The sequence below is a fragment of the Geotrypetes seraphini genome, chromosome 9, assembly GCF_902459505.1.
Source record: "Geotrypetes seraphini chromosome 9, aGeoSer1.1, whole genome shotgun sequence".
NCBI classification, from domain to species: Eukaryota; Metazoa; Chordata; class Amphibia; order Gymnophiona; family Dermophiidae; genus Geotrypetes; species Geotrypetes seraphini.
This window is the reverse complement of record NC_047092.1, coordinates 67,227,486-67,254,696: the sequence shown is the minus strand read 5'-3', so window position 1 is coordinate 67,254,696 and position 27,211 is coordinate 67,227,486. Positions and strand designations below refer to the sequence as shown.

Below are 27,211 nucleotides of genomic sequence, written 5' to 3'. Positions count from 1 at the left end.
TGAGGGAAGAAGTGCAGAGGCTGAGGAGTATCCGGGAGGACGAGGCATTCATCGACGAAGTCTACAGGAACTGTCTCAAGTCTCCAAGCAAGTGCACGAAGACGAGTCCATCCTAGAGTCACCAGAACAGACCAGACATGAAGCATTCGAAGAGGATGGGGTACAAGAAGAGACTCGAGACGACGATACCTGGCAACTAGTCACCTCAGCAAGCAAACACAGAAGGCTGTCCTCCTCTCAGTTCTCTACAAGCAAGCACAGCAACATCACATCGACACCGCAGATCACCTTGAGCAATAGATTCCAGCCTCTACAGGAAGGAGCCACCAACGAAACTGAGGAAGACATTCAGGAGGACATCCAGGTGACCCGACAGATGACTCCCAACTCAAGAAGCAACATATCAGCACCCCCCCAAGAAGCGAAGAGTGGTTGTCATTGGGGACTCTATGCTACGGGGAACCGAAGGACCAGTTTTCAGACCAGATCTTCAATCAAGAGAGGTTTGCTGTCTACCAGGAGCCAGGATTCATGATGTGACTTCTGCATAGGAAAAATAATCAAGCCTCAAGACCACCACCCTATGCTTCTCATCCACATTGGGACAAACGACGCTGCCAGAAACGCACCGGAGAAGATACCAGAAGACTTCAGAGCCCTCGGAGAGAAGCTGAAGCAGTTGGATGCGCAGATGGTCTTCTCCTCCATTCTACCAGTAAGAGACAAGGGGAGAGCAAGAGAAGAACGGATCCAGAGGACTAACCTATGGCTAAGAGGATGGTGCAAAGAAATGAACTTCGGCTTCATGGACCACGGAGAAGCACTTCAGGGAATGCAGGGACCAGATGGACTACACCTAACCGCAAGAGGGAAGAATGTCCTGGGACGACGCCTGGCAAACTTGCTCCAGAAGGCTTTAAACTAGGTGAGTTGGGGGAGGGGACCCACTCTCACACTAGTAGGGTAAGTAAATCCATCACCAAAGGAGACAGAGACAATACTGGAGGGGATGAAGGCACAACCGAGGAAAGCAACTTACCTCGCGTCAATACAGAGGGAGAAAAAGCGAGAGACAGAGATTTTACCTTGGGGTCTGAGGTGGTAAATCGTGCAAATACTAAAGGGGACATAGGATATCTTAAGGGCGACAAGGACAAGACTAATGAGGACAAACTGCCTTGGTTAGAAAACGATACATGTAAGCAAAAAGAATGGAAAGCCATGTATGCTAATGCCCGTAGCTTAGACAATAAAATCCTGGAACTGGAAACGGAAATGAGAAACGTATACCTTGATGTGGTGGCGATATCAGAAACATGGTTCTCCGAATCCCACGTATGGGACATGGTTATACCAGGGTACAACTTACTCTGTCGCGACAGGGAAGGCAAATCAGGAGGAGGAGTAGTTCTATATATTAGAGAAGACATTAAGGTTACTATAATCACAGACATCAAATACAAGGGAGAATCCCTCTGGGTGAACCTTGCCAGGGGCACTAATAAATGCCTGTATCTTGGTGTTGTATATAGACTACCAAGGCAAGGGGATGATACGGATGACGGACTAGTCAAAGACATTGAGAACATCACACTGCGTGGGGACAAGGTGCTGTTGGGAGATTTCAATATGCCTGATGTAGATTGGGACAAACTTAACGCTACAACCAGCATCAGCAAGAGGCTACTAGACTCCATGCGAGGAGCAAGCCTCTAGCAGTTGGTACTAGAACCCACCAGGGATCGGGCAATCCTGGACCTGTTACTCACCAACGGAGACAGCGTCACAGAATTAGTGGTGGGAGAAACCTTAGGCTCCAGCGACCATAACATGGTGTGGTTCCACCTGAAGAAAGGAGCCACTAGATCAAATACTTCGACTAAGGTCCTAAACTTTAAAAGAACCGATTTTCAGAGCATGGGAGACTATGTCCGCAAAAAACTACAAACCCAAAACAAGACGGACAGTGTGGAGGTACTATGGTCGGACCTAAAATCAACCCTACAAGAAGCCTTCCCCTCCCTAAAACTCTGTCACTCCAATAAATTCCTCGACAAAACCTTCACCTTCCAAGCTGCCAAACTAAACCCATCGCTAGCTCAAATGATCCTCGAGGCCCCCCACCTACCTCGGCTTTAGAAAATTACTCAAAACTCACCTCTTCCAAGGCCAGGACCCTTAATGCCCCTCCTCAAAGAACCAAAACATCCACCCCCTCCCCCTATTGTACTGCCCTACCCACTCCCCCTTGACCCACTCTTTCCTACTCCTTCCAACCTCAACTACTTCGTTGCCTTCAACTTTGATCAATTGGTATTGAACCGTTTGTAACTCAGATTAATTGATGTGAACCGCCTAGAACTCCCAGGGTATGGCGGTATACAAAAATAAAGTTATTATTATTATTATATATATAAAAATCGTGAGCAAGCGACGCAGCAAAATTAAACCACAGTGGTTCTTCGAAGAAATTTCAGAGCTAGTAAAACAAAAGAAAAAAGCTTTCGTGACCTACAAACAGTCACAACTACCAGAAGCAAAAGAAACATATTTGACAAAATCTAGGAAAGTCAAAACATCGGTCAGGGTCGCCAAACTCCGGATGGAAGAAGATATAGCTAAGCGGGATAAATCCTTTTTTAAGTACGTCAATGACAAGAAGAAGAACACAAACGGTATTGAGCGCATAAAGAAACCCGACGGAAATTTTGCAGACTTGGATGCAGACAAAGCGGAGCTGCTCAATAACTACTTCTGCTCAGTCTTCACTTGTGAAGCACCAGGATCTGGACCTCAGCTACAGACAAAGGGGAGCTTGGAGGATCCATTCCGGGAATTTGAATTTACCTCGAGCAGTGTCTACCAAGAACTGTCAAAATTAAAGGTTAACAAAGCTATGGGCCCGGATAATCTACACCCCAGAGTGCTTCAAGAATTGAGGGATGTCCTGGCAGAGCCGTTAGCCGAGATTTTCAATCTTTCCCTTAGCGAGGGAAGAGTTCCCTTGGACTGGAAAATCGCCAACGTTATCCCGCTTCACAAAAAGGGATGCAAGTCAGAGGCTGAGAACTACAGACAGGTAAGTCTCACATCAATAGTGTGTAAACTAATGGAAACGATGATCAAAAACAGATTAGACACGTTTCTGGATGAGGAAAAATTAAGGGACCTCACCAACATGGCTTCACGAAGGGTAGGTCCTGTCAATCTAACCTGATAGGGTTCTTTGACTGGGTAACAAAAAACCTGAACTGGGGGGGGGGGGGAGTCCCTTGACATCGTGTACTTGGACTTCAGTAAAACTTTTGATAGTGTTCCACACCACAGGTTATTGAACAAGATGAACGCAATGGGACTAGGAGAAACGCTGACTGCATGGGTAGAAGAATGGCTCAGCGGCAGACTTCAAAGGGTAATGGTAAACGGTCAAGAGTAACCAGTGGAGTGCCGCAGGGCTCAGTCTTGGGACCGATGCTATTTAACATTTTTGTAAGTGATCTGACTCAAGGACTTCAAGACAAAATTACGTTATTTGCCGACGACGCTAAACTGTGTAATGTCGTTGGCCGGGCAACAGAACCTAACTGCGCAACCGCGCAAAGCACTATGGAGCAAGACTTACTTTTACTCGAACAATGGGCCAGTACTTGGCAACTAAATTTCAATGCCAAAAAATGTAAGGTGATGCATCTTGGTAGCGGGAATCCTTGCACTAGTTACACCTTAAATGGAAAAAAATTAACAAGAACTGAAGCAGAAAGGGACTTGGGAGTAATCATCTGTGAAGACATGAAGGCTACAAATCAGGTGGAAAAAGCCTCAGCAAAGGTTAGACAAATGCTTGGCTGCATCAGAAGAAGCTTTATCAGCCAAAAGTCCGAAGTTATAATGCCATTATACAGATCCATGGTGAGACCGCACCTGGAGTACTGCGTCCAGTTTTGGAGGCCAGACTACCAAAAGGATATGAAGAGAATTGAGTCGGTTCAGAGAACGGCCACAAGGATGGTCTCAGGACTCAAAAATCTTCCATATGAAGATCGTCTGAGCAGGCTGCGCTTATATTCGCTCGAGGAGCGCAGAGAAAGGGGGGACATGATAGAAACCTTCAAATACATAACGGGCCGCATTGAGGAGAAGGAGGAAATCTTTACTCTTACGGGTCCCACGGTGACAAGAGGACATCCGTTAAAACTTAGGGGAGGAAGATTTCATGGGGACATCAGGAAGTACTTCTTTACCGAGAGGGTGATTGATAGATGGAATGGTCTTCCACGTCAGGTGGTCGAGGCCAGTAGTACGCTAGACTTCAAGAGAAGATGGGACAAGCAGATGGGGTCGCTACAGAGGTATAACAGAGGATAGTTTCTCGAGGGTGGGAGGGATCTTGATTGGGCAGACTTGTTGGGCTGCCGGCCCTTTTCTGCCGTCATATTCTATGTAACTTAGGAAATGTTTTTATTTTTCTTGCCTGTTTCTGGGAGCAGGCTTTTCTTGGTGCTAACATCCACAGGCACAGGGGCTTCCCTGTGACAATATGCATGAGATCTTTTTGTATACAATGGAGGCAGTGCATGCAAATGGATCTCATGCATATTCATTGGTGAAATCCTGAAAACCTGACTGGGTTGCAGCCCTCTAGGAATGAGGTTGCCCAATCCTGTTCTAGGGTATACTTCAGAGCTGCTTGATTCAGGGAAAATTTTTTGATTTGATTTGGCCTATTGAATCGATTTTTCAATTCAGTTTGCTTTCAATGACATAACTTTTTAAGTTTAAACTTGAATCAATTTTTATTGTAAAACTAAACAAGCCAGATTAATACAGATTGATCCAGCACAGTCAATGCTAACAGAAAACCATGCCCTTTTTCTTACACCCAGAACATAGATACACCTTCACCCAGTATGGAATAAGTAATCACAATCTAAAAGTAGAAATACAAAGACAAAAGTTAAACTAAACGGCCAAGAAGCCAACATACAATTCAATCCCACTTTATTCCGAGACTAGTAGGCTAATGCCATCTGCCCATCAGGACTTGTAGGAATTCGCAGGGTCTGACCTCTGGAGAACTTCCTCAGGCCATCCTCCTGTTGCTCCCTCACAGATTTCCCCGGCTAGTTGTTCCACCTCACTAGGGGAAGAAAGAAGTGGCTCCATTTCCTTCTTATACTTTGATTGCTACATTTGCTTCAGATGTTGAAACAGATATTTTGAAAGTATATAGGTGCAGAAATCTTCATTTTTTATGGGTGTCTGGATGTTCTCAGACCATATCTATAATCAAAGGAGACATGGACAATAGGACTGTGTTTCCTGTTAAAATTTTCTTGCAAATTTATGATTTTTCATGGTAAGGTTGACCATATTAGGGTTTGTACTAGAATAATTGGGCAGATTGGCTTATCCATGAGAAATAGCTTTTAGTGCTAGATCAGTGACTGAAAAGGTAATGTTATTTAAGCCATATTGAGGATGAATGTCATGTGGATATAGTATTACAACTGTTGTTGTCTTTACCTGCAGCTCAGCATCTGGTAGGAGTTTCCCTCCAACAGCCTCTAGAGAGTCATCCTGTCATCCCACAGGATCCCCAAGGAGTACTGGAGAGCAAACCTCCTTTCCCAGGTAAGGGATATACCCATTTCTATTTTCCTATATTTGTTTCAAGTGCAAAAGGCATACAAGTCTTGAACTAGTGGATTATTCACCTCTAATCGTGAGTTATGTAGAAAGCATCATCTACGTTTTTCAGCTTCACCTCCTGTATCACTGGGCCGTGCTGTAGCTCCCCATTTTCTCCTACCACATATGAGTTCAAGGTGTCTTTTTGATCTGCTCTGATTTTAGTAGGGGCCATTTTTCCTGGGGCTGCTCTGCCTGGGAGAAGACACAGACTCTTGTGGTCAGAAGTTTGTAGCTGGGAGGGCAATCCTTTTACAGGGCACCTACTTAGCCAACCTGCTTTAATAACTTTGGTGATAAGGCTTACTCCTGTTGTTACCAGAGCTTGCGCACAGGCTGTGTAACCCCGTGTCAGTCCTGAGCACTTTTATCAGGTGCCGACTGCATTCTCCCCACGACACATGGTTGTCTGGGGTCTCAGGCTGCGGTGGCCATCTTTGATATTTCAATCTGATTTTAAAAACCTCTATCTGCGTCAAACACACCTCAAATTTGATTAAAATCTGAAGTGATAATAGTGAGTAATGATCAGGTTGAGAACCTTCCTGCTAAAATTCAGGTTCAAGGTGTGAACCTGAAAGTAAAAAGGGAGATGGTGATCTTGGGTGTATGTTAATAGAATATACTCTCTCAATGGAGAAACAGGTCCTCAGGGTAAGCCAGGATGGATACTCACAACTGCGGACACTTTATCGATTGAAGCTGATGCTGGCCTCAGGGTGATCCAGGGTGGATACTCACAACTGCGGACACTTTCACAACTGTGGACACTTTATCGATTGAAGACTATGCTCCTTCCATATGATTTTTGATCAGCAGTACAGGCATTGATTCTGACACTGTTTGATTACTGTAATGCGCTCTACCTGGCATTAGCAAAGATCAAATGTAAAGCCTTGCAGCAATCGATGAACTCTGCAGCAAGGCTGATTTCGGGAATCCCACATAGAGAGCTCTGGCTCCAGTGGCACAAAGGATCTGCTTCAAGGTTCTATCAGTGGTGCATCAGAGTTTGTATGGTTTTGTTCCTCTGAATTTTCAAACTCTATGGGAGGTAAACCAACTGAGGAGATGCTTAAGGTGTGAAGGCACAGCGATATTAATTTCGAGGAAGGAAAATACTGTCCAGTATGAAAAGTCAAGAATAGCATTGATTTCTGTGGCAGGAGTGAAACAATGGAATCTCCTCCCTGGCATCCAGAGGACCTGTTTGGATCGATTACAGTTTAAGCGAATGCTAGAAACTCAATTGTATATAGATGCCTTCCTCTGATGTTATGTAGAAGGGAGACGTTTAAGAAGGAATCTGAACTATGAATAATGCTCTCGATTCATTAATGTTTGAACATAAGAATTGCCGCTGCTGGGTCAGACCAGTGGTCCATCATGCCCAACAGTCCGTTCACGCGGTGGCCCCCAGGTCAAAGACCAGTGCCCTACCAGAGCCTTCTGGGTATGTTCGGTTCAGCAGGAACTTGTCTAACTTTGTCTTGAATCCCTGGAGGGTGTTTTCCCCTATAACAGCCTCCGGAAGTGCGTTTCAGTTCTCCACCACCCTCTGGGTGAAGAAGAACTTACTTACTTTTGTACAGAATGTATCCCCTTTTAACTTTAGAGAGTGCCTCTCGTTCTCCCTACCTTGGATAGGGTGAACAACCTGTCTTTATCTACTAAGTCTCTTCCCTTCAGTATCTTGAATGTTTCGATCATGTCCCCTCTCAGTCTCCTCTTTTCAAGGGAGAAGAGGCCCACTTTCTCTAATCTCTCGCTGTATGGCAACTCCTCCAGCCCCTTAACCATTTTAGTCGCTCTTCTCTGGACCTTTTCAAGTAGTACCATGTCCTTCTTCGTGTATGGTGACCAGTGCTGGACGCAGTATTCCAAGTGAGGGTGTACCATGGGCTGGTACAGCGGCATGATAACCTTCTCCGATCTGTTTGTGATCCCTTTCTTAATCATTTCTAGCATTCTGTTCGCCCTTTTCGCCACCGCACATTGCGCGGACGGCTTCATCGACTTGTCGACTAGTACTCCCAAGTCCCTTTCCTGGGGGGTCTCTCCAAGTACTGCACCGGACATCCTGTATTCATGTATAAGATTTTTGTTACCGGCATGTATCGCCTTACACTTATCCACATTGAACCTCATTTGCCATATCGCAGCCCATCTCTCGAGTGTGTTTGTCACGTTGCGGATCTTCGCAATCCTCCTGTGTCTTCACTACTCTGAATAACTTCTTATCGTCCACAAATTTAATCACCTCACTCGTTGTACCAATTTCCAGATTGTTTATAAATATGTTGAAGAGCACAGGTCCAAGCACCGAACCCTGAGGCACTCCATTAGTGAAGCTTTTCCAGTCCGAATATTGTCCATTTACCCCCACTCTGTTTCCTATCCGCCAGCCAGTTTTTAATCCATGTGAGTATTTCACCCTCGATTCCTTGGCTCGCAATTTTTCAAAGTAGTCATTCATGCAGAACCTTGTCGAACGCTTTCTGAAAATCCAGATATACAATGTCAACCGGGTCACCCTTGTCTATCTGCCTGTTTACGCCCTTCAAAGAAGTGCAGTAAGTTCGTTAAGCAAGATCTTCCTTTGCTGAAGCTATGCTGGCTGGTGCTCAATGATGCGGTCCTTTATCAGCTCCTCGACTATCATTCCCGGTACCGAGGTCAGACTCACCGGGGTCTGTAGTTTCCCGGATCACCCTTCGAACCTTTCTTGAAGATTGGCGTAACATTCGCCACCTTCCAGTCTTTCAGAATCCTTCCCGATTTGATCGACAGATTGGCTATTAGTTGAAGCAGTTCAGCTATAGTCCCTTTCAGTTCCTTGATTACCCTCGGATGGATGCCAACTGGTCCCAGGGATTTATCATTTTTAAGCCTATCAATCTGCCTGCATACCTAGACTGACCGTCAACCCTGTCAGTTTCCCGTCTTCTTTTCCCATGTATAGCCTGTTGGTGTCTGATATGTTGTGTATATCCTCTTTGGTAAACACAGACGCAAAAAATGTGTTCAGTTTGTCGGCGATGGCTTTGTCCTCCTTTAGCACTCCCTTTATTCCATGGTCATCCAACGGCCCCACCGCTTCCTTCACGGGTCGTTTCCCCTTAATATATCGAAAGAACGGCTTGAAGTTTTTCACTTCCTTGGCTATTTTTTCCTCATTGTCTCTTTTGGCCCCTCTTACCGCCTTATGGCACCTGCTTTGATGCTGTTTGTGCTTTTTCCAGTTTTTGCCTGTTTTTGACCTTTTCCATTCCTTAAACAAAGTCTTCTTGTTTCTGATCGCTTCCTTCACCGCTACAGTGAGCCACGCCGGTTCCTGTTGATACGCGGTATATATAGATTTTGCGCCTCAGTGACTGTGTCCTTTAAAATGGACCATGCTTGCTCTAATGTCCTGATGATATGTAATCCTACTGTAGTTCCCTGCTATTTTTTGTGGGTTAAATGTGTGTACTGTAAGTATTGTTATATGTTGCTCTTTGAATCATTGTGAATGTTTTATGATGTAAACTACTTAGTTATAGGCTGTTAAGAAATAAATAAATAAATCATTAGAGGTGGACTCCTCAGGCTCTTTTACCCCTGATTCATGCCACAGTTGCACTAGTTGGCCATCTGAGTAGCGTCCTTGTTCCATATGCCCCAGGGTGTTTGAGGTAGGGGTGGGAGCACTGGGCTTAGCCCCCTCTAGTTCCTCTAGGGCGAGACATTTGCAGGTGGCTCATTTTTCTGGGAAAAAAATCCCTCTGGGAGCCCTTGGATAGTGACTTGGCATCTTCGGCATAGCACAGATGCCTCTGGGCCCACGAGTCTAACAAATGACCAGTGTGCCCTGAGGACACCCGCAGGGACTCCTTTTGTCTCCTAGTGAGCCCAGAGGCATCTGCACATCTGTGGTACTCTGAAGATGCCAAGTCGCTATCCTAAGGCTCCAGGAGGGATTTTGGTCCTAAAAAATGTGCCAAAAAAACAAACAGGCAACCGATCTGTAAGATCCAGTCTGAACAAAAACACAGTAGATCACAGTGATGAAAATATAAACAATATTTATTAAAACACTCCTATTAGCCTGACATGACCATGTTTTGCCCCTCTTGGGGCTGAATCACACTGTAAAATAAATAAATACATAAATTATTATAGGTATAACAAAACCATAATAGCTCTACTTAAAATATCAATTATGATATAGAATATTACATCATTATACACAATCCCCAGAAAATTAATCCAAGATCTCATTAATCTGGCAGTAACTGGCTGTTCTCATATCTGGCAGTTATTAAAAAGAAATACATTGGTACCTCAGAATCCGAATGCCCCAGAAATCGAACAACTTGGAATCCGAACTTTTTTTTTCTTCATTTTTGCCCCGGAATCCGAACACTGGTTTGAAATCCAAACATAGCTTCCTGGCTCCCCTCTGCAAATCCTTTCCAATCCTTAACATGTGCTTATCCATTAATAGTAAAAGAAACTCGGATATGTGAAATATTGATAATATAATGTGCCACACTTTCACAAAAAATGATGATAAGGTCACAGATAAGTGTAGGCAGTACTGCTTCAGTTTGAAGGGGTGTATATTTCAAAAAATGGAGGAAAAAGCCTCAGACAAATGCCCTCCCACCACCACAATGGTGGATAAAGGTGGTTGGGTGGTAACCTCATTGGCAGAAAACCTCCATTGCACTCCCTATTGAAAAACTATAAGCAGGGCTGTCTATGCAATTGATAGATGAAAAACTTTCAACTTATCTCTATTGATCGGTACACCCAGCGTTTCACCAACTTGCTGCCTCAGGGTGTAACAGAATCCGATCAAACTAAGGCCAGAAAAGAAAATTACATCAGAAACTGGACTTATGCATAACTTCAAACAAATCTAAAGAAGCCACTCTGACATACCTTTTAACCGGGACGTGGAAAACGTCTCCTCTGATCAAAAAAGAAGATGGCCACATCACGACTGTACGGGGTTAAAAGCTCCCGGGAGATGACGTCAAAACCCGGAAGTGGTTATTCAGTAAAAATTGCTGATCAGGCTGCTGACACGTAGTGGAGGTTTTCTGCCAATGAGGTTACCACCCAACCACCTTTATCCACCATTGTGGTGGTGGGAGGGCATTTGTCTGAAGTTTTTTCCTCCATTTTTTGAAATATACACCCCTTCAAACTGAAGCAGTACTGCCTACACTTATCTGTGACCTTATCCATTAATAGTGACATCTTCCGAGGAGGAGACGGACCCCGCTGGCCCATCTGGAGAGTCCGATTGAAAAGTGACATCCCATACCTCGTCGAGGCCAGGATCTCCCTCAGCCTGGGTGCAGATAGGATGACCTGGTCTTTACCAGCCTTCCCTCGCCTTCCCTTCTACCTTCTTTTCTCTGGTCAGACGCGCGCTTCGGTGTGTACTGGGAGAGTGTGCGAGGAGTCGCTACTGGCCGTAGTAGCCGCACGCGCATGTACCCTGCTTCTCCCTCATCTCGCACGGTGCTGCCAGTTGGGACCAAAGAGCTCTGTCGGGTTCTCATAACCGTTTCGGGAAGCAATTTCTTTTATTTCTTTTTTTTCTTTCTTTGGTTAGTTTTGGAGAGTAGGAGGAGCAGAGAATGAGCTGCTGGCGCTCTTTCCTCCCCTCTGCGGAAGAGGGATGGAGTGCACCGAGTTGCAATGGGCTGCTGCCGGGACCTGGGTTTGCCACTGTTGGAAACAAGATACTGGACTTCATGGACCTTTGGTCTGTCCCAGGATGGCAGTTTTTATGTTGATCCCAATTTCTGCTTTCCTTTGTTTTCTCTTAAATCTCATGCCAGGGTTTCATGTCCATTTGTCATTTTTCTCTCTCCTGTCGTCTTCATGTCCTATACTACTTCCATCTCCAACATTGATCATTTCCTCTCAGCTTCTACAAATTTGTCTCCTTCTTTTCATTTATTCTTAATGTACAGCCTTCAAATTCCCTCTCTTTTGTGCCCATCTATGACTTTCCATCACCCCAATCCTCAAATTCTCCTTCCTCCTATTCCTCCTTTCACTAATTCTATCCCCTTCCATTCAGCATGTCCTCTCCCTCCTCTATTCAAGGTCTCCTCTCTCTGCTCCCTTTCATCCTGTTTCTCCTCTCTCTCTCTCTCTCTCTCCCCTCCAATTCTATCCAGTGGCTCCCCTTCTCTGTACCCTCCCTTCCATCCCATCCCTTTCTCCCTCCCAGTAGCTGGTTTTAAGAAAGGTTTGGTCAAGATCATAGAAACATAGAAAAAAGCAGCAGAAAAGGGCTATAGCCCACCAAGTCTGCCCATTCCAAGTATCCCCTCCCCTGAATTTACTCCCTTAAAGATCCCACATGAGTATCCCATTTTCTCTTAAAATCCGTCACGCTGCTGGCCTTTATCACCTGGAGTGGGAGTCTGTTCCAATGATCCACTACTCTTTCGGTGAAGAAGTACTTCCTGGAGTCGCCATGAAACTTCCCTCCCCTGATTTTCAGCGGATGCCCTCTGGTGGTTGAGGGTCCCATGAGCCAGAAGATATCATCTTCTGACTCGATGTGTCCCGTGATGTTTCAATCATATCTCCCCGTTCTCTTCTTTCCTCAAGTGAGTACAGCCGCAATTTTTTTAATCTTTCTTCATACGTGAGATCCTTGAGCCCCAAGACCATCCTGGTGGCCGTTCGCTGAACCGACTCGATCCTCAGCACGTCCTTTCGGTAGTGTGGTCTCCAAAACTGAACACAGTACTCCAAGTGAGGCCTCACCATGGCTCTGTACAACGGCATCATAACTTCAGGTCTCCTGCTGACGAAACCTCTGCGGATACACCCCATCATTTGTCTTGCCCTGGAGGAAGCCTTCTCCACTTGATTGGCAACCTTCATGTCCTCACTAATGATCACCCCTAGGTCGCGTTCCGCCGTGGTCCTAACCAAGGTCTCACCATTTAGTACATAAGTTCTACGCGGGTTTCTCTTACCCAGATGCATTATCTTGCATTTTTTAGCATTGAAGCCTAGCTGCCAAGTAGTTGACCATTGTTCCAGCAACAGTAGGTCGTGTGTTATATTATCAGGTAATAAGCTTTTGCCTACTATGTTGCAAAGTTTGGCTTCGTCGGTGAACAGTGATACCCTTCCTCTAAGTCCTTGAGTCATATCTCTTATGAATAAGTTAAATAGAATCGGGCCCAGGACCGAGCCCTGCGGCACTCCACTGATCACATCAGATGCTTCGGATGGGGTACCGTTCACCACCACCTTCTGAAGTCTACCGCTCAGCCAATCCCCAACCCATGTAGTTAGAGTGTCTCCTAATCCTATCAATTTCAGCTTGTTCAGTAATCTTCGATGAGGGACGCTATCAAATGCTTTACTGAAGTCCAAATATACCACGTCCAGTGACTCTCCGGCGTCCAGTTGTCTAGTAACCCAGTCAAAAAAGCTAATCAGATTAGATTGGCAGGATCTGCCCTGGGTGAACCCGTGTTAGTGTGGATCACGCAGTTTTTCTTCGTCTAGGATTGTGTCAAGATTCTGTTTGATCAGTGTTTCCATGAGTTTACACACTATAGACGTGAGACTCACTGGTCTGTAGTTTGTTGTCTCTGTCCTGCAGCCCTTTTTGTGGAGTGGGATTACGTTGGCGGTTTTCCAGTCCAAGGGGACCCTTCCTGTGCTTGGGGAAAGATTGAAAAGAACAGATAATGGTTCTGCCAAGACTTCCCTTAACTCCCTGAGCATTCTGTGGTGTAGGTTATCCGGTCCCATGGCTTTGTTTACCTTGAGTCTTGATAGTTCGTCATAGACGCTACTGGGCGTAAATTCAAAATCTTGAAACGGGTCTTTCTGATTATCTCCTGTCTGCAGCTGTGGACCAGCTCCCGGCGCTTCGCGGGTGAACACTGAACAGAAGTATTTGTTTAGTAGTTCTGCCTTCTCAGAATCTGATTCCGCAAAGTTACCGTCCGATTGCTTCAGGCGTACTATCCCATCTTTGTTTCTTTTCCTAATATAGCTGAAGAAAGATTTATCCCCTTTCTTAATTTTCCGTGCTAGCTCTTCCTCCATTCGGAGTTTGGCTTCTCTGACTGCTGTTTTGACAGCTTTAGATCTGTCTAGATAGTCCTCTTTCGCCCCATCTCTGCCTAAATGTTTGTAGGTGATAAATGCGTCTTTTTTCTGTTTAACTAGGTCTGAAATTTCTTTACTGAACCATTAGGGTCTTTTGTTTCTCCTGCGTTTACTTACTGTCTTTATGTATCGGTCTGTTGCTTCGTGTAGGATGGACTTCAGAGACGACCACATATCCTCCACATTGTCAGATATTGCTTGTTTATGTAGCTCCTGATGGACAAAATCTCCCATGCGGTTGAAGTCTGTGCCTCTAAAGTTGAGAACCCTTGTTGCTGTGTTTGTCTTAGGGAAACCTTTCTTGAGGTTGAGCCATACCATATTATTGTCGCTGGAGGCCAGTGTGTCTCCTACTGAGACTTCCGTGACGCTATCTCCGTTGGTGAGAACTAGGTCTAGTAACGCCTGGTCCCTGGTGGGCTCCAATACCAATTGCTTGAGACGTGCACCCTTTATGGAGGTTAATATTCTTTTGCTGCTACCCGTAGTCGCGGAGAGTGTGTTCCAATCTGCATCTGGCATGTTGAAGTCTCCTAGCATTACTGTGTCCCCGCGCAGTGTGATGTTCTCTATGTCCTCGATTAATTCCATGTCTTTGTCCTCTTGTTGCCTGGGAGGTCTATATATCACCCCAAGGTATAGGCATTTTTCATTCCCTCTGGCCAGGTTCACCCAGAGGGGATTCCCCGGTGTATCTAACATCTGTGATTCTGGTGGTTTTGATGCTTTCCTTAGTGTATAGCGCTACTCCTCCTCCCAATTTACCCTCTCGATCGCAACGAAGTAGGTTGTACCCTGGTATAACCATATCCCACCCATGCGATTCCGTGAACCAGGTTTCGGATATCGCTATCACGTCAAGATCGGCGTTTGTTATCTCAGTCTCTAATGCTAGAATTTTATTGCCCAAGCTGTGTGCATTAACATACATAGCCCTCCATATCTGTGAAGAGATTCCTTTACGAGCTAGTGTGGCTCCTAAATTATCAGTGATATTTCTCCCTGAATTATTGTGGATATCATTGGTACTTACCTTAGACTTGGTAGTGTGAGTGCGACTTGCCTCCTCAGGGTGGTTTCTTACTGCTCTAGGATATAAGTATGTACCCTCCCCCAACTTACCTAGTTTAAAGCCCTATGGAGTAGGCGGGCCAATCGATGTCCAAATACGTTTCTACCTCTTCTGGTTAGGTGGAGTCCGTCTGGTCCTTGTAGTCCCTGGAGCGTCTCGCCGTGGTTTAGGAATCCAAAGTTCATTTCTATGCACCATTCTCTGAGCCATTCGTTAGTCCGTTGAATACGCTCTTCTCTAGCTCTGCCTTTGTTTCTTACTGGAAGAATTGATGAAAAGACCACCTGTGCTCCTATCTGTTTCAACTTCTTTCCCAGCACTCCAAAATCTCTGGGGATGTTCTCTGTGGCATTCCTAGCAGTGTCGTTTGTGCCTACATGGATGAGAAACATGGGAAAATGATCATTAGGTTTTAGAATTTTGTCTAGGCTAGTGGTAATATCCTGGATCCTGGCTCCAGGGAGACAGCAGACCTCTCTTGACTGCAAATTAGGCCTGCAAATTGGTCCCTCGGTGCCCCTTAGCATGGAGTCACCAATGACTACCACTCTTCGTTCCTTCTGAGGGGGCCGGTCTGCGTGCTCTGGATTTGACGTTGTGAGCTGGGTATCCTCATGAGTCCCTTCTGCTATTTCCTCGGTGGTTCCATCCTGTAATATCTGAAATCTATTTCTGAGAGTTAGCTGTGGTATTGATGAACGGCTATCCTGTTGAAGAGAAAGAGAAAAAGAAGAAGAAGAAGAGAGTGAGAATGAGGTGGGTTTACTTCGCTTGCCCGTAGAGGATGTTACTAGTTGCCAGGGGCCAGCATTTCCAATCATCTCCTTTACTCCAATCGTTGTGTTTAGTGCTGTAGGTTTGGGCGTGTCGAGGGTGGACCTGTCGTGGGTTCTCTCTGTGATGTGTGACAGTTCCAGGATGGCGTCGTCGATGAAGGCCTCGTCATCCCTGATGCTCCTCAGGCGCTTTACCTCCTCCCTGAGGCTCAGTAGTTCCTGCAAGATATCCTCACTTAAGTTTCCTAGCTCCTCTGTCTGCGTAGAGACTGTAGTGCACTTTGGGAGGGGGGGAAGGTCTCGGTCTGCACTGAGACCTCTGCCCTCTGATCCATGTCGCCCTCTGCCTTTTGTGTACAGACCTTGACCATCCCCTGGGTCCCTCCGGATGCTGGAGTGTCGATCTTGATAGTAGCTTTGGTACTCCGTGTCCTCCCTGCCATTTCCAAGTTAGAGGGATTTATTTTTGTAAAGAGAAAGGTTTACATGTCAGAGAGTATGCAAGTTAGAGAGATTTATTTCTGTATAGAGAAAGGTTGAGATGTCAGAGAGTATGCAAGGAGAAAGAGGAAGATAGAGATACTAGAGAGTTTGTGAGTGTGTTTGATTGTATATGAGAATGAAAAGTTTAGATTAGGCCTTGTACAAGGCCCTTCTCAAGGCTCTTCGCAAAGGCGCTCGTCCGTTGGCTCGTCCCCTTTTATGGGGGGAGTTTGGCTGGTGACGTCAGGGGTGGGCGGAGTTAGCTCTCGCCTCTTCCCCTGCTAGCACCGCCTTCTCTGCTCCTCTCTCTGCTTCTTCCTGCTAGCACACTCTCCGCTCACTGTTCTGCCATGTGCTCAGGACTCTTCCACCATGTGCTCAGGATTAGGCACAGCTCCTACAGTCTCCCTTCGGCTGGCCTTGCACTGTGGACTCTCTGCTGTTGGCTCGTCCCCTTTTATGGGGGGAGTTTGGCTGGTGACGTCAGGGGTGGGCGGAGTTAGCTCTCGCCTCTTCCCCTGCTAGCACCGCCTTCTCTGCTCCTCTCTCTGCTTCTTCCTGCTAGCACACTCTCCGCTCACTGTTCTGCCATGTGCTCAGGACTCTTCCACCATGTGCTCAGGACTAGGCACAGCTCCTACAGTCTCCCTTCGGCTGGCCTTGCACTGTGGACCAGATCCTGGAGGAAAAGTCCATAGTTTATTATTGAGAAAGACATGGGGGAAGCCATTGCTTGCCCTGGATCGGTAGCAAGGAATATTGCTACTCCTTGGGTTTTGGCCAGATACTAGTGACCTGGGTTGGCTACCATGAGAACTTGCTACTGGGCTTGATGGACCATTGATCTTACCTAGTAAGGCTGTTCTTATGTTCCCTCTATCTATCTTACCTTCATCCAGCATGCACACTTTCTCTCTCCTCCTTCCATCTTTTTCTTCATCCTCCTGTCCAGTGTCTCCCTTTTCTCTATCCCCTTCTATCCAACATATTTGCTGTCTCCTCTATTCAACATTCTCTCTCTCTCTCTTTCTCTATCTCCCTCTCCCTCTCTCCCCATATCTCTCTCTCCATCTCCCTCTCCATCTCAAAGGCTGCTGTTTTCCAGGTCCAGCTGTTATGCTGCATTATTGTCTGGCTCTCTGATACAGAAAATGATGTTGGAGGGAGGTTGGAGCAGCAGAGCCGGCATTACAGCTATATAAGCTGCAGCCCCTGTGGCTCTTTTCTGTTCCTTTGCTAGTTTTTATAAGCAGTGGAGAGGGTAGCAGCGAAGAAGCTCATTGTTGGGCCTGGGGAGGCTTAGCCTGATCCTTGAACTTCCAGCTTCATTGTAGCTGCTGGGCTATAGTGGCATGAAACTTCATTTGCAATTATACAAGGATTTTTCTACATTTTATCTCTCTCCGGACACTTATCCCAGTCATTCGCATTGACAGTCCTCAGATAGGAGGACCCATATGCCAGAGCTTTCTCCAAAATGTGTCCAATATTAGGCTTTCTTTGTGCAAGGACAGAAGTTTGACTTGAAGATTGTCACCAGATTCTTTTCTGGTAGCTTTTGGGTTTTTTGTTTAGTTTTTACTTTTTTTTCTTTGTTTTAACCTTGATGAACTTGTAAAATATCGCTGAACTGCTGCTAAATGACTAGTGGGAATCAAGTGCAAGTATGTACAAAAACCAATTTTAACAAGACTATGAATTTTTGTAAAATTGTAAAAAAAACAAAAAAAACCCCCATATACCAGGCATTTAGTCACTTTGGCCCAGATTCTCAAACTGGTGCTGATTACGTGTCAATCACACATTGGCGCCAGTTTTGGAATCGCACCAACACAAATAATAATAATAATTTATTTCTTATATACCGCTATACCGTGAAGTTCGAAGCGGTTTACAATAAAGATACATTTGACAGTACATGGGATAGAAACGGTTTACAATAAAGATACGTTTAGTCAATACATGGGATGCAAGTGGTTTACATTAAAGATTCATTTTGTCAGTACATGGGATACAAGTGAGTTACAGTAAAGGTATATTTTGTCAGTACATAGGATGCAAGTGGGTTACAATACAAGTGGTTTACTATCAAGGTGCATTTTGTCAGTGTATGGGATATAGGTGGGTTACCATAAAGATACATTTAGTCAGTACATGGGTTACAATAAAGATACGTTTGTCAGTACATGGGGTGCAGATGGGTTACAATAAAGATACATTATGTCAGTACATGAGATTCAAGGTGGAAAGTATAATTAGTTTCGGGCTTTGGAATTAGGGGGCGAGGTGGAAGGGTCATGGCGAGGAAGAGTTGGGTATGGGAATTTAGAATTTGTTAAACAGTCGAGTTTTCAAGGATTTTCTAAAATCTGCGTATGTAGTGGCCTCAAGTATGGGCTTTCCAAGCCATGTGTTCAGCCTAGCTGCCTGGAATGATAACATTCTATCTAGAAACTTTTTGTATTGGTAAGATTTCAAGGAGGGGTAATTAAATAGGTTTGTTCTGCGAGTGCTCTTGTTGGACTCGTTGGGGGAGAACTGGGAAATTAGGTAAGCTGGAAGAATTCCAAAGACAGCTTTGTAGCAAAAACAAGCAAACTTGAAGAGAACTCTGGATTCTGCGGGTAACCAGTGGAGTTTCTGATAATAAGGGGAAATGTGTTCCCATTTTTTAAAACCGTGGATTAGTCGGATTACGGTGTTCTGAATTAATCTCAGCTTGTTAAGGTTCTTTTTATAAGCTCCTAGGTATATGATGTTACAGTAATCTAGGGTGCTTAAGATGGATGATTGTACTAGTAAATGGAAGGACTTTTCATCAAAGAATTTTTTAATAGTGCGAAGTTTCCAGAGGACCGAAATACATTTTTTAAACAGTAGGTTTGTGTGGTTTTCTAGGGTTAGGTGTTTGTCAAGTGTTACCCCCAGAATCTTTATGGTTTGGTCAATTTTGTATTCTTGGCTCTGTAGGTGAATTGAATTTTCTTTTATCTTTTCATTGGGTGATGCCAGGAAAAATTTGGTTTTTTCTGTGTTGAGTTTCAGTTTGAAGGCCATCATCCAGCGCTCTATTTGATTTAGGATGTTGGTTAAGGAGTTGGAGAATTGTGACGTTAGGGCGGTTAGCGGAATCACTACAGTAATGTCATCTGCGTAGATGTAGAAGGTGAGCCCTAGGCTTTATAGCAGGTTTCCTAATGAGCTGAGATAGATATTAAAGAGGGTTGGGGATAGGGGGGAACCCTGAGGTAATCCGCAGTTGTTATTCCAGCTATGGGAAAGTTTGTTATCTTTGAATACCTGGTAGGATCTGTTCCTGAGGAATCCATGGAACCAATTGTGAGCGTAGCCTGTGATGCCTGTGGTTTCTAGGCAGTTCAAAAGAATGGTGTGATCTACTAGGTCAAAGGCGCTACTTAGGTCCAGTTGTAGGATCATGGCGCTGGTACCTTGGGGTGAGGAGGGCGTGAAGGTGGTTAAGTAGTGAGGCCATGATTGTTTCGGTGCTGTGACCAGGTCTGAAGTCTGACTGGTTGTTGTGCAGTAAGTTGAATTTGTCTAAATATGAGTTTAGTTCAGCTTTTACTATCTCTTCCATTATTTTGACCGTGAGAGGGATGTTTGCGATAGGTCTGAAATTGGTTAGGTTGTTGGATGTTCTTTGTTGTTCTTTTTAATGGGTGTTATTACAATTTGACCTAAGTTTTTTGGAAATATTCCTGCGGTTAGTTGTAGGTTGACCCAGTTGAGTAGTTTGGCTTTGAAGATGATTGGGGCTGCTTTCATTACATCTGGGGGGGCAAGTGTCCAATCTGCAGTATGATTTGACGTATTTGTTGTAGAATTTGTTAAATGTTTGCCAATCGGTCTCACTAAAGTTGGACCAGTTCATGTCTGCTTTGGCAGCGACTAGGTCTTCTGGAATGGAGTAGTCCCAGTGGGAGTCTGGAGAGTCTGTTATAGAGTGTCTTAAGTTATTTACTTTGGTGTTGAAGAAGTCCACCAGGTTGTCGGCTGTCACTGTGGATTCTTCTGTCAGGTTTGTGTGAGATTGAATGTCATATAAGTCATGGACCAGTCTGAAAAGTTTGCTGCTGTTTATGGAAGTGTTACCAATTATGTTGGCGTAGAAGGTTCTTTTCTTTTCTTTGGCTGAGATTTTATAGCTTTCAGCTTTGGTGCCAGGCATTTCTAGTCTCTGGGGTTCCTAGTTTTGACCATTTTCTTTCTAGCTTTCTTAATTCTCTCTTTATCTCTAGGAGCTCTGGGTCGAACCAGCCTGTATCTAGGTCTCTTCCTTCTTTTTTTCAGTGGGGCTAAGATAGGTACTGAAAATGTATGCCAGGGTTTTCAATGCCTACATTTCCAGCACCTATCTTCACATAAATCGCGCCTACATAGACTTTTTAGGCCACCTAACGCCATGCCTACTTTTGCATTTGGAGGCCTAACGTGTCTATGTAGGTGCGATTCCAGTGCAGATTTTCGAGGTGCCGATATGTGCCTCAATTCTCGGTTAAAAACGCCATATGTAATGTGTTTTTAATGGAGGTATGGGTGCCTAGAGACACCTAGAAAATTTGCTCTGGTTCGAGAATCTGGGCCTGTGTGTATATTTGCATGTATACATTTTGATATGTACTTTTAATACCAGAAGAAAAATAATAGTTTTAGAAAGCAGAATAAGATGCAGAATTTTTTAGAACTGAAGTATCTTTGATTAAAGCATTCTGCCTGTCAATCACAGTCTGGCACTGAGTGGCAGGATAACAATATGGTGCACTTAATCAAAGTTGGCATTTTTATACATATGTTTATATACAGTAGAGTTGAAATATAGTTCTTTTCTTAATTTTATAGATCCAACTATCAATGACCAAGCAAATCAACAAGATGATGGCTCTCAGATACCTGTAAATATGATGCAGCCACAACTGAATGTAATGCCGCCACAAATGAATGCACAGCACCAGCCTATGAATATCTTTCCATATCCTGTGGGTGTTCCTCCTCCCCCTCCTCCTCCATTGATGAACATCCAGCACACTCCATTTAACCTTCATCCTCAGCTACCTATGCATCTTCATCCAGCAGTGCCTCTCATGCAGGTATCTGCACCTACCAGTGCACCTCAGGGATTACCACCACCACCACCCCCTCCTCCACCATCTCAGCAAGTCAGCTACATTACATCCCAGCCAGAAGGAAAACAGCTACAGGTATGTTTCTTAGACTTGAGTTTTGAGTGTATAAGTACTGAATTCATTGTGTCTTGTATGATAGGTGCATTTTAACATCACTCATAGGAGCATGTTCTTGCACCAAAAAAGCAAAATAGCCAATATTCAAACTTTTCCTGGCCTCACGTCAGTTAAATTTTTTTTAAATTATTATTTTATTTCTTTATTGAATTTTCATATAATTCACAAGATATCCTTGCACAAGATAAACAGATGAAACAACCCTATATTGTATAAAAAGTCCAAAGGTAATAAAATAAACTTTCTTAGATCACTATGAATGAGTAGGAAGGATCCAAAAAATAGTGAAGAGAAACTAATATCAATAAAAATCATAAGATGAAAGGAAAAGGCTTAACAGAGGTTCATGTTACATAGTATGTGTTCCAAACATTAAACACTAACAGTACCCAACTTCTTCATATCAAGAAATGCTCGCAAGTGTTCAGGCACAAAAAAACCATATTTGACTCCAAGGTACTTTACTAAATATTTACATGGGTAGGCTAAAAGAAAAGTTGCCCCAAGTGTCAGAGTCTCAGACCTCATCATCAGGAAAAGTTTCCGCCTGTCTTGTGTTTGTCTCATGACATCTGGGTAGACCCAGACTCTTTTCCCCAGAAATAGAGATTGAGAGTTCTGAAAATATATTTGTAAGACAGAAATTGTGTCTTGCTCAAAAACAAAGGAAATTAATAAAGTAGCTCGCTCTGTGGTCTCTGAAACAGAAGTTTCAAGTATTTCAGTGAGGTTCTGTAAATCCGTAGGTCCAGTTCCTTGATCAGGAGCAACCCCTATTGCCTTCTTTGGGAGGATATAGTAGATACGGTTAATTGGTGGAATTAAGTCTGAGGAATACTTCAAGATTTCTATAAGGTATTTTTTAAACATTTCTATAGGGGACGTTCCCACTAATCTTGGAAAATTAAGAATACGCATATTCAATCTTCTATTGTAATTTTCCAATTGCTCCATTTTCCTATTTAAATTAGTTTTGTCCTTAACCATTTCTTTGGATAGAGTCTGTAAGTCCGTCACCTTACTCTTAACCTGGTTAAGTTCTGCGTTAAAATGTTCTGTGGTGCCTTGGAACTTTTCTGAAAGAGTATTAACAGTACTCACAAGTGTCGCAATTTCTTGAGATTTGTTCACTGTAGAGTTGATCTTCATGAGAGCTTCCCAAATGCTCTCTAATGACACCGCTGACGATTTTCTACTTTGAGAAGAAACCTCCCTGGTTTCTCTTGCCTCCGGGGATTCTATCGCAGCTACAACCCCTGCTGCAGGTGTCTACCTCAGAGAAAGCATAGCGGGAGATACTTCCTGCTCAGCCACAGTAGTCTCTGGGCGTGGCGGTGGAACGAACATGGGGGGGGGGGAGAGAGAAACCTCCCAGTCCAAGGCCCCAACCTCTCTTCCGGTCAGGGAACTGCCAGACATTCCTCCGATGTCACCATGGGAACCTGCTCCAACGAAATCCAGCATGGAGCACTGTGTAGGGGTAGAAGTTCGAGCCGCAGGGGGCTCGGCTCAAACAATTCCCTTTCATTTAGAACGCGGCATACCGCTGCAAAAGGTAAGAGCTAAGGAAATAAAGAATAGCTTCTGCAGCAGATAGAATAGAGACGCCGGAGTTAAGCTGCCGCCATCTTGGATCCCCTCACGTCAGTTAAATTTTAATGACTAGACTTTATTTTAATGTACTAATTTATTCTTATGTTAATCTAAGTAGAGTGACAGACGATTGTTTCCAAGTTTTATTAAAATTTGATATTCTGCCAATCATAAAAAGTCTAAGCAGCTTACAATCTTAATTATAGAAATAAGGAGTGTATGAAAACATAACATGAATGTGCAGAAAAAGGGAGGAAGTACATTAAAAGAACCCCATGTAAGGGAACAGAAGGTCTTAAAAACTCAGTCCAACTTTTAGCCATATGAAAATAATTTAAGAATAAGCATCTGAAAACAGAAAAGTTTTATGATGTTTTTAAAAAAGATTTAGAGAGGTCTGGGGTTTGAAATGACTTGGAAGTAAATTCCATAATTTGGTCCTTGAACAGAAAAAATAAAGTATGAATGGTGTTTAAAAAAATTTCTCTAAATGGTAGGAACCATCAAATATAAGGGGAACATAAGGAGTTAGATATCTACTAAGATAAGAGGGAGCATCTTCGGCACAGAAGTTAAAAACTAATATAAGTATTTTATAAATAATACGATGAGAAATGGGTAACCAATGTGCTGTTTTAAAAAGAGGTGTAACCTGATCAAATTTTCTATGGCCAGTAATCAACTTTATCCCAGGACAAGCAAGCAGCATATTCTCACATCTGGGTGATGTCATCTATGGAGCCTCAGTACGGACACTTTAAAAGTGCATCGTCACTTTAAGATTTTTAGAAAGTTCTTGATAGCCTGCACTGCGCATGCGCGAGTGCCTTCCCGCCCGACATAGCTCACGGCTCCTCGGTTTTTAGTTTTCCACAGAGCTAAGAAGTGGCATTTTTGAACATAGTTCAAATTTTTGCCTTTTCCTTCCCACTCACACATATTTTTAATGCATATTTTTTATACTCGTATTATCTATGTTTTATTTGCGTAAATATATTTTTTTTAAATGTAATTATCAGTTGAGGTAATTTTTTCCTCATTGTTCTTTCCTCACAGGCTTTGCCCGTCGAGGCCTTTCTGTTTTTCTCAGCCATTGAATTCAATTTGGTTGATGTTGTTTTTCCTAGCTGTTAACTGGTTTTAAAAAGTGTTGCAGGTGCCAACAGCAGATTTCTATCACTGACCCACATAGTTGGTGTTTACAGTGTCAAATCCTGTGCGCGGTGTTCTACCTTGCAAAAATGTTTATTTAAGTCGAAAACTCCAAGAAAAGTTATTCGGCACCAGAATGGACACCGAGACTACATCACAGCCTTCATCATTGAAAACATCAACATCAGTGTCGACGTCGGGTGACATCGCTCCATCAGATAAGCCAGCTAAAAAGCCACCAGCTTCCCAAAAGGTCTTTCAGGTCACTATTGCATTGAGTCCCTTGATGCTGACCAAGTAACCACTGCTCTTACGTCTGGCCTCTCCTGCATCAATGTGTGCATCCTCTTCTTGGTCACCCTCGCCAAACAGTACCAGTGCCCTCGTACTGTGAGAAGCTTGAAGCACTTTTCCAAGTCAGTGACATGTTCAAGCTTCTTGCTCCGACACTAGCTCCATCAGCACCAGCCCAGCCTGAGCATAAGGCCACCAGGTCCTACGGTACCAATACTGGATCTCTGGTACCACGTCAGTGTTCCACGCTCTTCCTCATGGTGTCGATACAGCTCATCAAGACATCAGCGTCGTTCATCTTCTTCTCGATGATCCAAGTCTTCTCAACGTCGTCCATCTTCAGCTGCTTCGAAGTGTCCACACCACCACTCTCCTTCCTGCTCTTCAAAGCATAAAAGGAAATCACATCATACATTGTCATCTTCATCAGATGGACACCGGTCTCGACGCTGTCATTGATCGCAACATACTCCTTCACCAAAGGACTTTTATGATTTGGACTTAGTCTGATTCCTTGGATGATATCCCTGAGTCTACTACAGAGGCTTATGACACTCTTCTGAGAAGTCTCCACAAAGAGCTAAGTCTCCTACCAAAAGACTGTCTTTCACAAATTCATTTGGCAATTGGGTAAAGAGCTTCCAGTCAAGTTAGAAGCTGATTCTGCTCTTAGTGCTGAATAATTGAAGGCTTTGGACTATGATGAGCCTCCTAAAGAACTTCTTCGTCTCCCATTACATGGTATTCTCAAGGAGACTCTTCATAAGAACTGGGAGACCTCTCTTACAATTGCTGTGGCTCCCAGAAAATTGAACTCTATACAAAATAATTTCTTCTCCTGGTTTTGACAAACAGCAGCTTCAGCATCAGTCCCTGGTGGTAGATTCAACTACCAGCTTCAGCATCAGTCTCTGGTGGTAAATTTGACTTTGAAAAAATCTATCCCATCGAGGGTTTATGACTCAGTGCCCCCGGGGCGAGAGGGCGCACTATGGACAAATTTGGCCGTTGCCTATACCAAAACACAATGTTGGCTAACAAGAGTCCTCAACTACAATTACTATATTTCCTGCTATGCCTAGCATTTGGTTAAAAAATTGTCCTCTTTTGATAGATACATTCCTTCAAACAATTATAGGAATTTTCTCACGCTCTTACCCTGGCTAGAAAGTATATAGCAAGATCAGCTTATGATTCCTTTGAATTGTCTTCCAGAGCCTCGGCGATGTCAGTGGCAATGAGAAGTCTAGCATGATTCAGAGTCTCTGATATAGATATCAACCTCCAGGATAGATTGGCAAACATTCCATGCTTGGGTGATGAGCTATTTGGTGACTCTATTAAAAATGCCACTCAAAAGCTTACTGACCGTGAAAAACATTGGGATGCCTTAGTGAAATCCAAGTCTAAGCTTTTAAGTCTTCCCATCAAAGGCGTTTTTCTTCTAGACCTGCTGCTTCTGCTCAACCACAGCAGAAGAAACAGTAAGCCAACAGCATCCTCAAAAAGCCCAGGCTGAAGCTCCACAGAAGACTACTCAGTCCTTTTGACGTGCTTCTCGAGAGCATAGCCACTGTTCTTGTATCTCAGCATCTCCTTCAACCCATCGGAGAATGGCTTCAACTCTATTACCCTCGCTGGGAACTGATTGCTGAAACGACCAGGTCCCAATTTGTATTAGCCTCGTTCTGCTGTCCTCACTACAGATGCACCCGGGGACACCTCTTTAGAAAGAAATCACACACACACAAAAACGCACATGCAAATATGCCAAGGGATATCTCCTTTATTCAGAGTACTGTAATATATATATATATATATATATATATATATATATATATATATATATAGCATTTCACATGGGTCAGTTTTTTTAGCATATGACAGTAGGAAAGACCATATATGGTAACAGGATACATAAAAGCAACTAGAAAAAGGTAGCAAACATAAGGGGGGTAACTATGGCATATAATACTGTCCTTTTGTCTAAATTCGAGCAAATGTTTCTTTCTTAGCAAATGTTTCTTATCTAAATGAGAAGCAGAATCGCTCAGCTAAAACACAAGCTGGCTTACAGAACAAAGTGAGGACACAGAGCTCAGAACACAAAGAGAAAAGACCTTGTAACTTCTTGGCCCGCAGTTCTTTTCTTTTATATGCTACACAAGCAGGAAAAAAAAAACTTACAAGGAATATATGTGCCCCTTCAATCCTATCTTACGTCATGAAAATGATATCATTAGTGCACAGCAAGAGCGTGGCCTGAGGCACATGGTCGGGTTGGGCCCATGTGCCTCAGGCCGCGCCCCCAGGTGGGACCTAAGGCTCCAGGGCCTATTCTGATTGGCCCACGTGCCTTAGGCCCCACCAGTAGGCGGAGCTTTAGGATGGATGGGCCAATCCGGCCTCATTCCTTTGTTGGCTGCCTGCCGGACAGGCGGGTTTGGCTCCCGTCTGTCCGGCCAACTACCAAAGGTACGGGGAAGGGGGGTGGGGGGGTCGTGGGGGTCGCTAGGGGGATCACGGGTCGGCTGGGGGGGCGGTCGGAGGTTCTTGGGGGGGGCGGTCGTTGGGGGGAGGGGGGTTTGCGTCGAGGGCAGGAGGGCCTAGGATCCCTCCTGCCCGTAATGTAGTGCGAGGTGGGGGTAGGGGGTCGCCGTGGCCAGGAGGGTTTGGGCTCCCTCCTGGCCCGATATTGTAGGGGAGTCGGCGGTCCTTCGGGGTGGGGGTGCGAGCGGTGGGGG

General features: G+C 44.3%; 1 protein-coding gene across 5 annotated transcripts in view; it reads left to right on the top strand.

The window, feature by feature from the left end:
• Positions 1 to 27,211, top strand: part of SCAF11 (SR-related CTD associated factor 11) — a 543,954-nt gene that overhangs the window by 403,822 nt on the left and 112,921 nt on the right. For all 5 annotated transcript variants that reach the window (XM_033958790.1, XM_033958787.1, XM_033958788.1 and 2 more), the window contains 2 exons: positions 5,530 to 5,631; positions 21,028 to 21,386. In XM_033958790.1, coding sequence (XP_033814681.1) covers positions 5,530 to 5,631; positions 21,028 to 21,386 — 461 coding nt within the window. The remainder of the gene's footprint in view (positions 1 to 5,529; positions 5,632 to 21,027; positions 21,387 to 27,211) is intronic.